The sequence below is a fragment of the Hevea brasiliensis genome, chromosome 12, assembly GCF_030052815.1.
Source record: "Hevea brasiliensis isolate MT/VB/25A 57/8 chromosome 12, ASM3005281v1, whole genome shotgun sequence".
In the NCBI taxonomy this organism is placed as follows: Eukaryota; Viridiplantae; Streptophyta; class Magnoliopsida; order Malpighiales; family Euphorbiaceae; genus Hevea; species Hevea brasiliensis.
In genome coordinates this window covers 3,928,043-3,942,937 of record NC_079504.1, presented here as the reverse complement: position 1 = coordinate 3,942,937, position 14,895 = coordinate 3,928,043, and the positions used below count along the sequence as shown (strand labels likewise).

The 14,895-nt window shown below is 36.9% G+C and overlaps 1 protein-coding gene and 1 pseudogene across 2 annotated transcripts; one reads left to right on the top strand and one right to left on the bottom strand.

Moving 5' to 3' along the window:
- Nucleotides 1-2,865: 2,865 nt before the first annotated feature.
- On the bottom strand, nucleotides 2,866-12,135 carry LOC110640795 (uncharacterized). Of its 2 annotated transcripts, XM_058130859.1 has the most exons (20): nucleotides 11,706-12,135; nucleotides 11,213-11,476; nucleotides 10,943-11,130; nucleotides 10,763-10,867; nucleotides 10,564-10,635; nucleotides 10,189-10,336; nucleotides 9,271-9,353; nucleotides 8,927-8,982; nucleotides 8,332-8,468; nucleotides 8,119-8,209; nucleotides 7,956-8,021; nucleotides 7,617-7,839; nucleotides 6,647-6,748; nucleotides 6,245-6,330; nucleotides 6,028-6,150; nucleotides 5,146-5,215; nucleotides 4,963-5,054; nucleotides 3,562-3,666; nucleotides 3,353-3,478; nucleotides 2,866-3,242 (listed from the first exon to the last, which is right to left on the bottom strand). In XM_058130859.1, the coding sequence occupies exons 1-19, from the start codon at nucleotides 11,756-11,758 to the stop codon at nucleotides 3,365-3,367; spliced, it is 2,178 nt and encodes a 725-aa protein (XP_057986842.1). In that variant the 5' UTR covers nucleotides 11,759-12,135; the 3' UTR covers nucleotides 2,866-3,242; nucleotides 3,353-3,364. The 2 variants fall into 2 exon arrangements, with proteins under 2 accessions (XP_057986842.1, XP_057986840.1); XM_058130857.1 differs by lacking the exon at nucleotides 11,706-12,135 and having other exon boundaries at nucleotides 11,213-11,655.
- On the top strand, nucleotides 11,830-14,472 carry LOC131171469 (uncharacterized; annotated as a pseudogene).
- The last annotated feature ends 423 nt before the right edge of the window (nucleotides 14,473-14,895 follow it).

The window sequence follows — 14,895 nt, the reverse complement described above, 5'->3', positions numbered from 1 at the left end:
CATATCTGCTCAATTCCAGAAATTCTGTAGCATATTCATCTACAGACCTGCCATTCTGTCTTAAGGCCTCAAAGGCCCACTGCTTTTGATCTCTGAAGCTTTCTGGCACAAACCGATTGATGAATAGTTCCACAAACTGAGTCCACAACAAACCCTCCATCCGAGGTAATATGTAGTCATTCATCCATTGTCTAGGCATAGGCCCCATGACATGCTGCATACACTCTATAAGTCTTCTATCACCAATCAGTAACTCGCTCTGTTCTGCACATGTAGGAATCCAAAAACCGATATGCATCGTCTGACACATCATAAGTACCAGGCACCAACTTCTTGAAATTAATTATCTATTTGTAAGGTTCCCCTCTTGGTGTGGTGGACTGCTGTTGCTGTGGAGGGTGAACCATATACTGCGCCATCATGTCGATGGTTCTCTGCAACCCAGCTAGAGTAGCTGCCATTGGGTCCATGGGACCCTGTGCCATAAAAGACTGATCATGAACTAGCGACAGCTGCTCTTCTACTTGAGCAGCTTTAGGCCTCTTACCCCGCCTCCTCGGGGCAGGCGTCTCATCCTGTGCTGACACCTCGTCAGGCACATCTGGTTCTGATGCAGTGGCAGCTCTCCTGCTTCTACGCATTTTCCTGAAATTCAGCAGCATTAGCCCACAAAATTCAAAACTGCACATTACACAGCTCTATAGACTCATATTTATACACAATATATGAAGTAGAGACTAGAAGCAAAGATAACAATGCAAGACGAATGTAGACCCTTTTTTCCGCATGTGGACCCTGATTGGGTTAGTATATAAATTTTACGAAATTTTCTAAGCTTATTAAATACTCGAAAAAATACTGCGAAGTTTCGTGGGACCCACCGAAAAACAGTGTCGAAAAAATTCAAAATTTATATTGCCGCGAAGCTCTCGACGAGTGGAGCGCTCTGGTACTCTTGGTTTTCTCGTGGGTTTCACGGTTTGCGAGAAATCTAGCCCAAAAGTTAAAATGGGCTAAAAATTTTCGGGCAAAAATTGGACAAACCGCTCGATAGATTTCTGTGTTCTTGGTGTCTATGGAAAGCCCTCGATGAGTATATGAGTTTAGACACAAGACCCGGTTCGATTGGTGGCCGGATCGGCAGGATTTCGGTCGGGAAGATGAAGCGGCGTGCTTGCACATCGCGTCGCTTCGGGCGCCGTTTTCCGGCATTCCAGGTGGCGATCGGTGGGCTGGGACTGCTGGGGATGGGCTCCGGCGAGCTGGGGTGGCAAGGGTGGCGGCGGCGCGGCAAGGGGAGGAGGGAGGAGAGAGAAAAAGGGAGAGAAGGAGAGAGGGGTCGGGACGCGCGTGGGGAGGAAGAAGAAAAAGGAAGAAGCCGGTCCGATTCACCAGTCCGATCAGGTCCGATTCGATTCGGCCAGTTCGATTCGAAATACAAAATTTTTGAATTTTTACTCTGCCTCGGGATCGAAAACGTGGTCCAAAAATTTCGAAAAAATTTCAGAAAACTCAGAAAAATTCTTCGACTCCAAATATATTTTTAGTTTTGCCACGTGGTCTTTAAATTAATTTTTAAAAATCATCAAAGTTTATATTTTCGAAAAATCGAACCCGATTTTTAAAATCCGAAAAATCTCAAATAATTTCTTAAAATTTAAATAAAATTAAAATATCAATATTACTCATAAAATAATAAATTTAAAATTTTTGGGGTGTTACACAAATATAGGGATCGAACCCCAAAACCTCTATCTTATGCTTGGGAGCATGTGCTAATCGAACTATTAGCCCTCATCCACTTTTTAAATCAACGAAAATATATATATACATATATAAAGAATGTATTGTGTTAGGTGCGCTTATAAATGGAAAAAAATGACATTTGACATAAGAGGGCTCAAACCCTGAACCACGCTAGAATGCTTACTTCTATGCCAGTCGAGCTACTTACCCTCATTTAACATTTTATTGCATGAAATATATATATTATACAAGCTCTAATGTATATATATATATATTATTTTTTTCAAAAATATAAATTTTATTTGTCAAAATTATATATCATATCTAGTAATATTTATTTTTATATTTATATCTAATTCTTCTCCGCAATCTAATTCATTATACTAGCTCATCACTGCTGCATGTAGTAGCTCATATGTGCATGCATTAATGCGATAGACACACTTCTCGAATCATCAGTTCTTAAATGGTGTGCATAGCTATAAGCAATAATAACTTATTACATGCACACTTTCCTTTGTATATATGCCATTAAATAAGCTACCTCACCAACTCTAAGCTTTGAAGTTATTTTTAAACTGTTTTCTCTCTTTCTTTTAAAGGTATAATAGTAAAACTATATACATTAGTGCTATTTGAGCTAGCTCAAATTGAACTATTTAGCAGTGCACTTTCCTGAAATGGGATAATAACAGCGGCCACGCTATGCAGCCAAAACTTAAAAGCTGGGAAGTAGGAACCAAGGCACCTGGCAGAGAGAGACTGTTAAACATGTCACGCATGACAAATCCCACCACCTAACCAAAGACATTATACCGTGCATAACACACACAATCTGCATGAAGCGGACATTAAGGTTGAAATTTAGGTTCCCTCGTCCTGATGATAGCATTCAGGGAAGAGGCCAAGGAGCACCGTGAAATGGAACTCCTCCAATCAAGCCAAACAGCCATTACAATATTCTATTCGAGATGGCCAAATGGTATTGTAATTGACCAAATGACGCGTGTTAGCCCTTCAAAACTCAAAGCATCCAACACCAAACAAGAAATTAGACCGTCGATTAATTCGTTCAACGATAGATATAAGTCTACGATTACTCGATTGCACAGGAAAACATACAAACTTGCAAGAATCAATAATGACTTGCGCAAGAATTGATAAACATGGCTGCAACACAAACTATTTCTAACACGAGTCTTTTCCTGTCGGCCAACAAAAAAGCAATACATCATGAGGTGACTGTAATCCTAGTACAGTGTATGTAAGCTCTTATGGTAAATATCACACAGATAATTTGGCTGGGAGTAGAGTAGTAGTGTCTAATCTGGTTGTTGACAACAGAAAACATAAAATAAAAATAAAAATAAAAATAAAAATAAAAATAAGCGCTCAAGAAAAGAAAATGTAAGATATTGCCCAAGCTAGTGGCCATGAACCCGTCAAGTTCATTCAATTTATTGCTGTCAAATTATAAGAGCAAATCCCTTAAGTTCCTGCAAAGGAGCAAATTAATTTCCCTTGTCAGATAGCAGAAAATATTCTTTACCAATAACAAGCAATACTCACAAAATATCAGATACTGAAAATCCCAGAAACCAGATACCTTGATACATGATCAGTCAAAATTGTCAATTTTGATTGGATTAATCTCATCTGCAACATTGAAGTTTCCAACCAATCGTGCAAAAAACACCATTTCTTGTTCCAGCGTAAATTTAATATTTTCAGCCTGTAGACAATCAGATATCAAGCCGATGTAACCTTCTCCAATACAAATCCCGTGGTCAGGTGTTGCATAAAATTAGTGCATACCTTACGAAAACCATGCTGTTCCCCTTCATACTCAACAAGAGCAACTGGCAAACCCTTCTTCTTCAGTGCCTGGTATATTGTACGAGCTTGATCAGGGGGTACAACCTGCAGCACACCGAGAAGATGTGTTGAACTCACCTTGGAAATTACAAAATATAGGATGACATATACTAAGATATAAAGAAAAACAAAATGAATTGCATCGTTATTTTATGCATCAATCCAAAAAGTGAAATCCTACTTTCGCATTAAAACAAATGGTCTGCTGCTCAACTTGGAAGCATGAATTATATCTCTGTTCTGTAAAAAAAAATTCTCTAAATCCTAAAGGCTAATATAAAAACCTAAATGCTTAAAAACAATAAAGCATTCATCATATCAAAGATAATTTAGAGTTATCTTCAAATGGATGCACTCAATTCCAAGGGTTAATCAATAACTGCAAGACTAACAAAGGAGTCAACAACTACCCCATGTGCAAGGTTTCCAACATAATCAAAGAACAGTTAAATGGATGTAAAAGAAGCGGCCACCAAAACACATCACTTCAGATGACACTGACACAATAACCACATTGTTTCAGGAAAAAGAATAACCTAAAATTTATAAATTCAGATTCCCTGTATAAATGGTATTTGATCATAGATATTAAAGGCTCAAGGCGCATTAAGGCGCCAAGGAGTCCTAGAGCCTAGGCGCAAGGCGCAAGGCTCAGGCGCAAGGCGCAAGGCTCAGGCGCGCGCCTGAGCGAGGTGAGGCGCAAAAGTAAAATTTTTAAAAAGTTCATAAAAATCAAATAAATGTGATGCTTTTCTTTTTTTTCCTTTGGCATATATATTGAATTGGGTTTGCTGGTTTGAGTTTAAGTGGTTGTCCTTTTTGCCAATAAAAGTGCTCGCTAAAGATAGAAATAAAGAAAGTATGCCTTTCTAGAATCTTGTGCCTGGAACAAAGGCGCACACCTAGGCGCATAAGGCGCTAGGGTTCGAGCCTGGTGAGCCTTGAGCCTGAGGCGAGCCTGAGGCGCGCCTTTAATAACTATGTATTTGATGATGAAGAATTCAGATTAAGTACCTGTCTTAAGTTTGCTAAAGATATACCACGTAATTTAATCAAATAGCCACATTACATTGACCAAGAAAAAGAAAAAAGTAAAATGACCAAGGCACCCAAGTAAATAACAGATGATAACAAATATTTCTAAGTAAAGTTGAACTAGGAAAGCAACTGCTATTTTTCATCTATTAATAATGGATTATCACTAGTTCCATGTATAACAGCACTCACAAAAGTACTAACAACTTCAACAATACATTTCTTGTTTTTGGTCCAAAGCTTATTAATATCATTCAACACAATTCTTACATCCAAAGAACACGAAATAAAAAATGGTATTTGTACCTTATCTTCTAATCCTTGGAACAAAATTATGGGGCAAGAAAATCTATCAACAAAATTTATTGGAGACCTCTCATAGTAATCCTTTTCATCACCTGCACTCAATTAAGGATTTCCACACCACTAAATGAAATAAATGGAATGTATACAAACTACTACATAAATGAGACATTTTATTGAATTTACCAATAAGATTATCAAGGTAATGAGACTCAAATTTGTGAGTTTCTGCTCTTAACATGCTTAAGTCAGCCACCTGTTCATAAACCAACACAGCATGAAAATATGTCAGGTCCCAGTATTGCGGAGAAGGAACTTATATTCTAAACTTTAAATCTATATAAATTAATATTTTATGAAAGACCAAAGAAAACGAGTTTTGGGAAAGAATAACACAAGGAATGGGAGAACACTCAAAATTTTCATAAGCATAAGGAAAGAAGCTTCAAAGATGTTCTTAAATTGCCGCAGAAAAAAAAAATAATAACAATAAAAATGTGCAAATCTTTTATATATATTGGCATACTTCAGATAATTATATAACCATTCCCTAAAAGGACCTATCATATGCTCAAAGTCAACTTCAGCAAATGATTAACAAACTCAAGGCTCCAACAGCAGTTGACATCTGATTTTCAATCATTCTTAAATAAGATGATGGCATAATTCTACATCGCCATTGATACCAAAAACAAAGCTGACAATAATAGCATCAATGAGTAGTAACAGTTTGATTCACCTAAAAGCATATATCTTCTATTTCATCTGCAAATGATCTCAACCAGTATACCATGTCACTTCTAGTACGTAAGAAACTCATAGAAATCTTTCTTCACTAGAAATACACAATAATTCTCCACAACTAATAATAGAGAAAATTTGGGATGAAAACTAAATGCAAGGATTACTCCAAGAACCGCATTAATTTCTTGAAACAAATATCAGATACATCCATTCAGCGAGCTGCATTCAGTAACCAAAAGAACAGCCAAAGGCTTCTACCAATATCTTTTGACCATACTCGAGTCCATTTGAATTAAGTATAGGATCAAACAGACAGGCACTCACACCATACAATGAAGCTCCAGCCTTAAATGTTTCTTTAAAAGCAAGGGCAGCTAAGGTTGTATAACCGCCGGCTGAGCCACCAGTTATACACAGTCGGCCACCATCTGCCTTTCCACTATCCACCTTAAAGAAAATAGTGTACATTATTATGACTTGGTAAATATTATTGCAAGCATATCCAACATAGAAAGCACAGAAAGAAAGGATAAACATTTACCAAAAATTTTGCACAACTGCAACAGTCATTAACATCAACAATTCCCCAGTTTCCTAATAAGCGTTCTCGATATTCTCTACCATAACCTTCAAAACAACATCCACGCAAATTTTAGCAAACAAATGTAATCATATAAATCTAATGTTGCTGTCCAACAGGTAACCACAACAGTAACAAGGCCCAGATTCTTACTTTTTTCCTGATAATTCATTCAGAAAGAAAGGTGCAGAATGGGCCAAATGTATTTGTGAACTGATACCAAATTCCTTTGAGTAAGGAAGCACAAGCTAGATCTTAGATCAATGAACATGAACAGGTCTTTCCCCAATTTATGCATTCTATTGTTGAGATTGTATGAAAATGGAATTCAGAATATAAACTATAGACAAGTAGAGGATGTACCAGTGCTTCCACCATAATTTACATCCACAAAAGCCCATCCACGACTTGTCCAATACTGGATACTCAGATTCAAAATTCCGCGCGTTTCACTTGTAGGTCCTCCTGCAAAATATCACACACCTCAGAAATTATTATATTTCTACTAGTAAAGCAAGTTATTTATTCAATGGAAAGCACAAAGTAAAAGGCAGTCCATCACTTAACAAGTTCAGCAACTAGCAACTTGGTCCAACTACTTCCAACTTCTGAGAATTATTCCACTGAAATGTTCTCTCATCTTATCAACATGATAATGGATTTATACAAGTTATTAATTACACAATTCCTACTTCTCAATGATTTGTGATTTATTTGAACACAAAAAAAAAAAGGTTTGATGCACAAGACAAACTGTTGCATACTATCACCACAAAAATATCCTGAATAGAAATCCATAAGTGTCAAATTTTGATATTTTCTTTCATGCCACTTTTTGATATTTCATATTTTGCTCAAACATTATCTACTAAGGGGCTTCTTTTAAACCTTTTCTACTTTTTATGTCTGTTGGCCGGAGGAACAAAGATCTGAGAGGCAAGTTCCAAACCTAAGCCAGGTACTTGATAAAACTTTTAAATTTAGAGCCAATTAATCTACCTGTTTTTCATTTTTGGGTCTACTAATTGGTAGGATTATAGCCTTGGAATAATAGGATTAATTCTTTCTAAAACCAATGCAGATACCATGTCACAAATTATTGGTTGCTTAAAATAAACCCTAATTTATTTTAAGAAGGCTATAATATATCACCATTGGAAGTGATTAATTTGGAGAGATTTGGCCCACTCAATGTAGTCAATCCCTAAATCAATTTTCTATTTTTCTTTAATTTTTATCAACCGATAAAATGTCATATCACTATTCTGTGGTACACATCAATTAGGCAAACAAGACATGCATACAGCCAGTGAGATCAATAACCATAACATACCATGACTTTTCAACAACAATGGAGGCTTTTCTTCTGGACTAGCATGGTAAATGGGATTCAAAGGTGGATAAAAGTATGCATATGCATTTTGACCAGGAACTCCAGTAGGGAATTCAATCAGCTCTGGCAAGCTGAAATATGACGTATACTTTAAACTATCGGGTGATGATGACCAAACAACCTTGAAATCAACTACTTTGGATCCTTGGTCATCCAAATTCACCTGAAAATACCAAAAACGAAATGACTAATTTTGACTACTATGCTCTACTAGAATTATAATCACCGGTATTTATTGAAAAGAAATAAGCAATTCAGTAAAAGAGCAGTCCACAGAACCTTAGCCACTGATGATGGATGAACTGCAGATGCGCCCTCGACGTATAGACAACGGTGCCCTGAAGTCTGTTTGAGAAAAGATGCACATCTTAGAATCATTATAAACCTATTTAAGGGATTTGTTCATGCTTCATCTTAGAAAGGATAAGGTTTCCGAAAATACAATATTATCTATGTCTGTGAACGGAATATCAAGCAGAGAAAGTGAGCTTTGAGCACAGTCCAGAATACCAAGATAGGATCTACCCTTCTGCCTGCAAGCAACCATCGAAAACTTCACTTACAAGACGTTCAGCATTTTCACACATGGTACTCAACAAAAAGTAACAAAAAAACAAATTTGAAAAATTCAAGTGCATAAAGAGCACAAAATTACCTGTAGCTGCAAGCAATTAAGTTCTTTCCCTCTTTGTTCTGAATAAGCTCATAAGAGTTTATGCCGAATACCCATAATGGTCTTGAGAACTCAGCATCCAAGGAATAGAGTGCTTGCACATCATTTACAGATTCAATCTGTTTTCAAATTTTAGAAATAATCAATTCACTGGATGCTGAAAAATGGATGACTGACCAGATAACCAAATCCAAGCAATGCGCATGAATAGCAATGTCCAAGTAATTCAACCTTCCAAAATCCTGCTTATTTTACGTCTCTCTCTCATGTAAAAGAAAAGACATTCTATGGCACTTGCTAGCAACATGCTACATTCTACTTTTCATTAGAATTTCCATGCTAACTTGTATAATATTCAACTGCTTCAAATGAAAAATAAAATGTCCCAATATCCAGCAGACTGTTCAAAATTTGCTCTCTCATGTAAACGAGAGGTATCACCATTAAGTTGCCACACAAATATATTCTACGTTTCATCAAAATTTTATGACCAATTGTTACATAAGCATTCCATGTGTGAAGGAAAGCACATTTTGAAACTGTGTCACAATCCAAAATATTCAAGTATAGAACTTACCCATTTGTATAGATTCCAAAATCCATTTTTTCTGTCAGTGATAAAGAATAACTCCCCTGCATGAATTTAAATAAAAGCATTACCATACAGAATAATTTGAATTTTTAAAAAAAAAAAAAAAAAAAAAGATCAAGTCTTTAGCTTCCAATGCAATCAAACAAAAAGCCTTGAGAACCAAACTGGGTTCCAGGATTTTGTAGCTTAATGTCCAGGTTGCTTATCCAGTAGCTACTTTCAGTCATACTTGCTATATGTTTGATCTTTGATCCCTTTTTTAATTAGCATGATAGTTTTTAAAATGGCATTTTATATAAAGTTCATTAATCACCAAAAGAAAAGAATACCTGTAGAGGACCACTTGGGTTCAGTTGGAGATTCAACAATTGTATTATCATTGCCAGCAACACAGGTGCGTTTACAGATATCTCTGCATGACAGAATCAAGAAAACTAACACCATCAACCACAAATATAAGAGGGAAAAGACAATCGGCAAAACTAATGTCAGCACCCCAAGGTGACCAGCCAAATTTAAAACATATAGAAATCATCTAGGCTGTCTATTGAACTAAATAACCAAAAAGCAGAATCAAAGCATGTAGAATTCAGACTACAGGAGTGATCAGTGAGCACAAAGCGCATACATGAACAAAGGATCCAGAGTCCTAAGAGTGCATACATTCAAATGTATAAAAGTACGTATATGCATGTCTATTCATTTTTATATAAGTAAATCTGCATATGAAAACTCAAAACTAGATAAATGCACAATTCAAAAAATATATATATAATTCTGTCTCCTAGAGATTGGTGACAAGATATGTTAGTTGTGTTACAAATTTAAACTCCAAAAGTTCAGCACGTTCAGGGAAGCAGAGAAGATTAGCATAGTGGACACTTTATAGTAGCAAAATAATGGAGATAGGTCAACTTGCACTTTACCAATTTATGGATTATAGCACCTCTTGATTCATATTTCAGACAATAGTTTTTAAACACTTTCTATGGACATAAGCTCCAAGACAATTCCACCAGAAAATTTTGCAATTCAAAGGAAATGTGTTCTGAAGAACAAGAACATTGTGGCAAGACCAATATAACTAGATTCAGGCATCAATAGATTTCTATAAGACCAATTTTTCCTACATAAACAATGATATTGTTTGTATGCAATCATACCATTTGCAGCCTAGCAAATCAAAGTGAGAAAAGAATATCTGATAAGAAGTCCTAAAACGCAAATCATAAACAGATTTTGCTTACCCATTCTCAGAAATATAGCCAACCCAGAGTTCCGATTTATCCCATGGCATGTTAGGGTGACACCATTCTATCCATGCTATCCGTTCACCTTTCAGGTCCACACGAGGGAATGCATAGAAGTCATTGCCACTAACTAATACTTTTGGTTCTGAATCTCAAGACATACAAGAAGGAAACCAAAAATAAAGTTATTTCCTCCACATATAGTGCAAAATCCAACGGAAACAGAAATGAGAACACCAGCGCACCAAGAGAATTATAAAAACCCTTGAAATACTTAGGTCTATTCTTTAAGTACCATTATTACAACTGTGGGCAAAAAGAAAAAGAACAAGAGAAAAGAGAGAAGAATAGCATATTCCAGTAAGCTCATACCCTCTATTGACGCATCATTGAGACCAATTGCTACAATCGTTGTAATTGCATTTATGCTGCTTACACGGCGATCTATCAAGTTGCATAAAGAAAAGATCAAACTCATAAACGAAAGGCTAACATGAATGGGAACTTCCAGCCCAAACAACTTCTTACAGCCTAAAAATGTAAATTAACAGAGATATCCATGATAGTCTACCTTCCATTACAGTGACAAAACGGTTAAAGCGTGAATCAAAGACTCCATCGGCATAAGAGACAACTGGTGAGCCACAATCAGGTGTAATTGGAACAGGAGTAGAATCTGATACCACACCAAATACAGAATATATCAGCAAACTGCCATCGAACATTCAACACACAATAACACATGTTTTACCTATGGAATCGACAGATTGCTTGTACAGTCTTTGGTCCTTGTAATTTGCGAAGATGACAGTATCCCCTGATATCGTAAACGCGCCTCCTCCATACTCCTGGGCAGTAGTTCGCACCGAAAATTCTTTCGGGGTGACATCGATAGCTTCCTCTCCAGCTTTCTCTTCTCCCTTAACCAGAACCGATCGCCTAAGCAAAATTACCACAATCCAGAATCAATAAAAGGTCTCATAGCTTAAAATCACAAAGATAAAGACGTAATAGTGCTTACCCTGCTTCAGTGGGTCGGGATTCAAGCCAGAAAAGGCGACCGCGGCCGTCAATGGCGGTACCGTCGAGTCCCTTGGATGCGCCAGAGACGATATCGGCGGTGATTGGAGACTTCCAAGAACCGTAAGGAGCAGTGACTTTATCTTGTCTAGCAGCTGATTCCACTGGCCGTACTGAAGAAGCCATCGTTCTACAGCTACGATGATGCTGCCTCTTGGGGTAGATGGTACCGGTGATTACACGAATATAGCTAAATTTGAAGAGACTACAAGAATGAGAATAAGATGGAGCAGATAAGCCAGCGAAAGTGGCTGGAACTAAGAAAATCATCGAGTTGACTGTAAGTGATAATATAAAATATAGACATGAGAGAGGTTTATTCGACTGTTTGATGAGGGAACCGTTGTTGGGACTTGGGACAAATATCCACCGTTCATTGTGACGAAATCAGGATTCTTCCAAAGTGGCAATCATAGGAGGTCTAAAAAACTCACCTTATCCCAAGCAACGCTAGCAGCATTGTATTTGTATTTCTTATGGTTGGCATGGACACTATGTTTCAATGGCAGATGCATTCTGAATCTTGCCTGGCAATTCAATCATTCACTCAGGCTCTAGATGGCCAACGTCACCCCAGGTTTTGATGGTCCACCCTTCCTCCCCAGCTATTTGAAAGATGTTTATAGATGCATTCTGAATCTTCCCTGGCAATTCCACTGTTGGAGTAGCAAATTTGTGAAATGCTCTCAAGACTACACCATCAGTGACCAATATTATTGTTTGTCCTGAAATGGGAAACTCTCAGGGTAACTGAAATGAGATCCCTTCATCTGCTTTTGATGATAATGCGTCGAGCTTAAGTTCATCTGCTTCATGCAACACAAAACTTCGAAGATCTCCTAGATAAGTCCGGATCTTCAATAATCTGGAAAAAGAAAAATTATAGTAACATTGAAGCTAATTTGAGGCTGCAAATTATTCGAAGAGAATTTTGATTCTGGATTTTAGTTCTTCTAGACGCTAGAGCTTCTGGCAGAAGTAGCTGTTTTGGAAGAGGAAGTTGTTCGGCTTGAAGAACAGGTGGTGCATTTTAGGCAGGACTTGTATCAAGAAGCTGTCTACATTTCGAGCTCGAAGAAAAATGTGGAAAGTTTAGCAGATTTGTATGACCTGTCCGCAAATAAAAGTTCCAAACCAGAAAATGCCAAGACAATAGCTCGAAATTTAGGGGAATCCACAACATCCATAATCGGACATTTGCCAACTCTTTCCGGTAAGTTGCAGGTCTCAACGAAATATACGTGGTTGCCAATATTGAAATTGCAACATTAACTTACTTTTTTTGTTCATTTTTTGTTGTTTTTATAGAAGATGGACAAGGGAAAGATAATCAGTTGTGTACTAATTCGGTGAAGCAGAACAAAAGTTCCTCAATCCATAAAGCTCAAAGAAGCAGAACTCCAGTGAAAAGACCTCCTGTCGACAATAAACCAGCTGAGAAGCATTTAAACCCTCAGAAATTGGAGGTCATTTATCTTGTAATAATCTCACCAATTTAATTAAAGTTGCAATTCTAAATTAACAAGAGTTTTATAATCATCCAGGTAGATTGTAAAGCGAGAGGCCAAGAAAACGCTGAAGCAAGAAGTGTTAGCACTGCAGAAGAAAGGTTATCTGGAGATGACAACCCAAACAAGATTTCTGAGGACATTTTGAAATGCTTATCAACCATTTTCTTACGAATGAGCACAACAAAAAGTAGGCGTACTGCAGAGAATTTACCTTTCTTATCGACATTAGTGTCCCAAGAAAATGGTGAAGAAACTGAATATCGAGATCCTTATGGTATGTGTTCACAATTTGGGAAGAGAGATATTGGTCCATACAAGCATTTATTTGCTACAGAAGCTGGCACAATTAATCCAAACTGAACATCGAACTCTTTATTTCTACTTCATAGGCTCAAGTAAGTTCTCTTCTACATAAAATTTTATTGATTTCTTGACTTCTTTTCATCATGATATTCACAAATTGTATTTATGGTCAATCAATTTTCTGAATTCTCAGACTTCTACTTGGGAAACTTGCCTCTGTCAACTTGCAGAAGCTCACCCATCAAGAGAAGGTTGCGTTCTGGATAAACATTTACAACTCCTGCATGATGAATGTATGTGATGCCCCTCTTTGTATAGTTTTGGTGGCTTGTTATCTATCAAATTCCATATGATTTAGCTTCATCTATATTTGTCAATATATCTTTTCTTTCACATAGAAGCAAGTAATGCTATATATATGTTCTAATATTGATAGAAAGGACCACTTACCTTGCTATCTTGGTTCAGGCATTTCTAGAACATGGAATACCAGAAAGTCCTGAGATGATTGTTGAACTAATGCAACAGGTATGAAATATTTTCTGAATTGCAGTGAATTTGGCCTAGAAATAAATTAGAAAATTGAAAAGCAATATTCTCAAGTTTTATTTATAGCTTATACATTGTTGGTGATTCCATTTCTTAATATTTAGGCAACAATAAATGTTGGGGGACACTTGCTAAGTGCAATAACCATTGAACATTTCATCCTCAGACTACCTTATTACTCAAAATATGTCAGTGGTGCACGCAACAACTTGTTTTGCTAATTTCTACTGTAAGTAATTAAAGACTTTCTGAGCTTAACTCTCTTTCTTGATTTAACATCAGACCTTATCAAAAGGAGCAAAAAATGATGAAATGACAGTGAGGAGCAAATTCGGATTAGAGTTATCTGAACCGTTAGTCACATTTGCACTTTCATGTGGAAGCTGGTCCTCCCCTGCTGCAAGTTTATGCAGAATTTCCATTGGTGTGATCTATTAATCTTCCAATTGATTTTATCACCATTGCTGTTACTGATCAATGTACATTGCCAAATGAAGGTGAGAGTGTACACTGCATCTCAGGTTGAGAACGAACTGGATGTGGCAAAAAGAGAGTATTTGCAGGCTGCAGTTGGAATTTCAACCAGAAAGTTTGCAATCCCAAAGTTGTTGGATTGGTATTTACTTGATTTTGCAAAGGACATGGAGTCATTGCTCGACTGGATCTGCCTTCAATTACCAGGCGAATTAGGGAAGGAAGCAATTAAGTGCCTTGATAGAGGTAAAATCGAGCCTCATTCCCAGCTTGTCCAAATTATGCCATATGAGTTCAGTTTTAGGTACCTTTTGTACACACAATGAATTTCCTTTTTTTTTTTTTAACATTATTCTGGGGGAGTTGGTGTCTCATTTAGTCAAATTTTGTACACATCCTATAGGATAATATCAAAATTATATCTTGTTGTAAGTACTTTGTAAAGAAAATCCATTATTCTCTCCAACCCATAATAATTTCATCTAACAAATGAAAAGCATATGCTATTGTTTTTTCCTAATCAATACGTATCAGCACAGCAGTTAGCAGGAAGGAGTTATTAGAGTTAGTAGGGTTTCAGTCAAATAATCCATGGATAATTCTCTACCTCTTTGATGGATGAAAAAGTTTCGAATTTCCAAGCGTGAGTGATAGGTTGACATGTTGCTTTTGTATTGATGTAGGGAAAAACAAACCTGGAAAGTGACTTGTTTGTGGCCCCATTTGGCATTTGTTACGCTGAAAACTGCAATAACGACATTGTTTACTTCAAAAACAGCGTCATGTT

Excerpts from the sequence above, each read along its gene's own strand:
- LOC110640795 (XM_058130857.1), bottom strand. The coding sequence starts at position 11,541 with ATGATTTTCTTAGTTCCAGCCACTTTCGCTGGCTTATCTGCTCCATCT. Across the intron at positions 8,469-8,926 it reads TTTGGAATCTATACAAATGG|ATTGAATCTGTAAATGATGT; the intron begins GTAAGTTCTATA and ends ATTTGAAAACAG. Across the intron at positions 8,022-8,118 it reads TCACAGACATAGATAATATT|ACTTCAGGGCACCGTTGTCT; the intron begins GTATTTTCGGAA and ends TTTCTCAAACAG.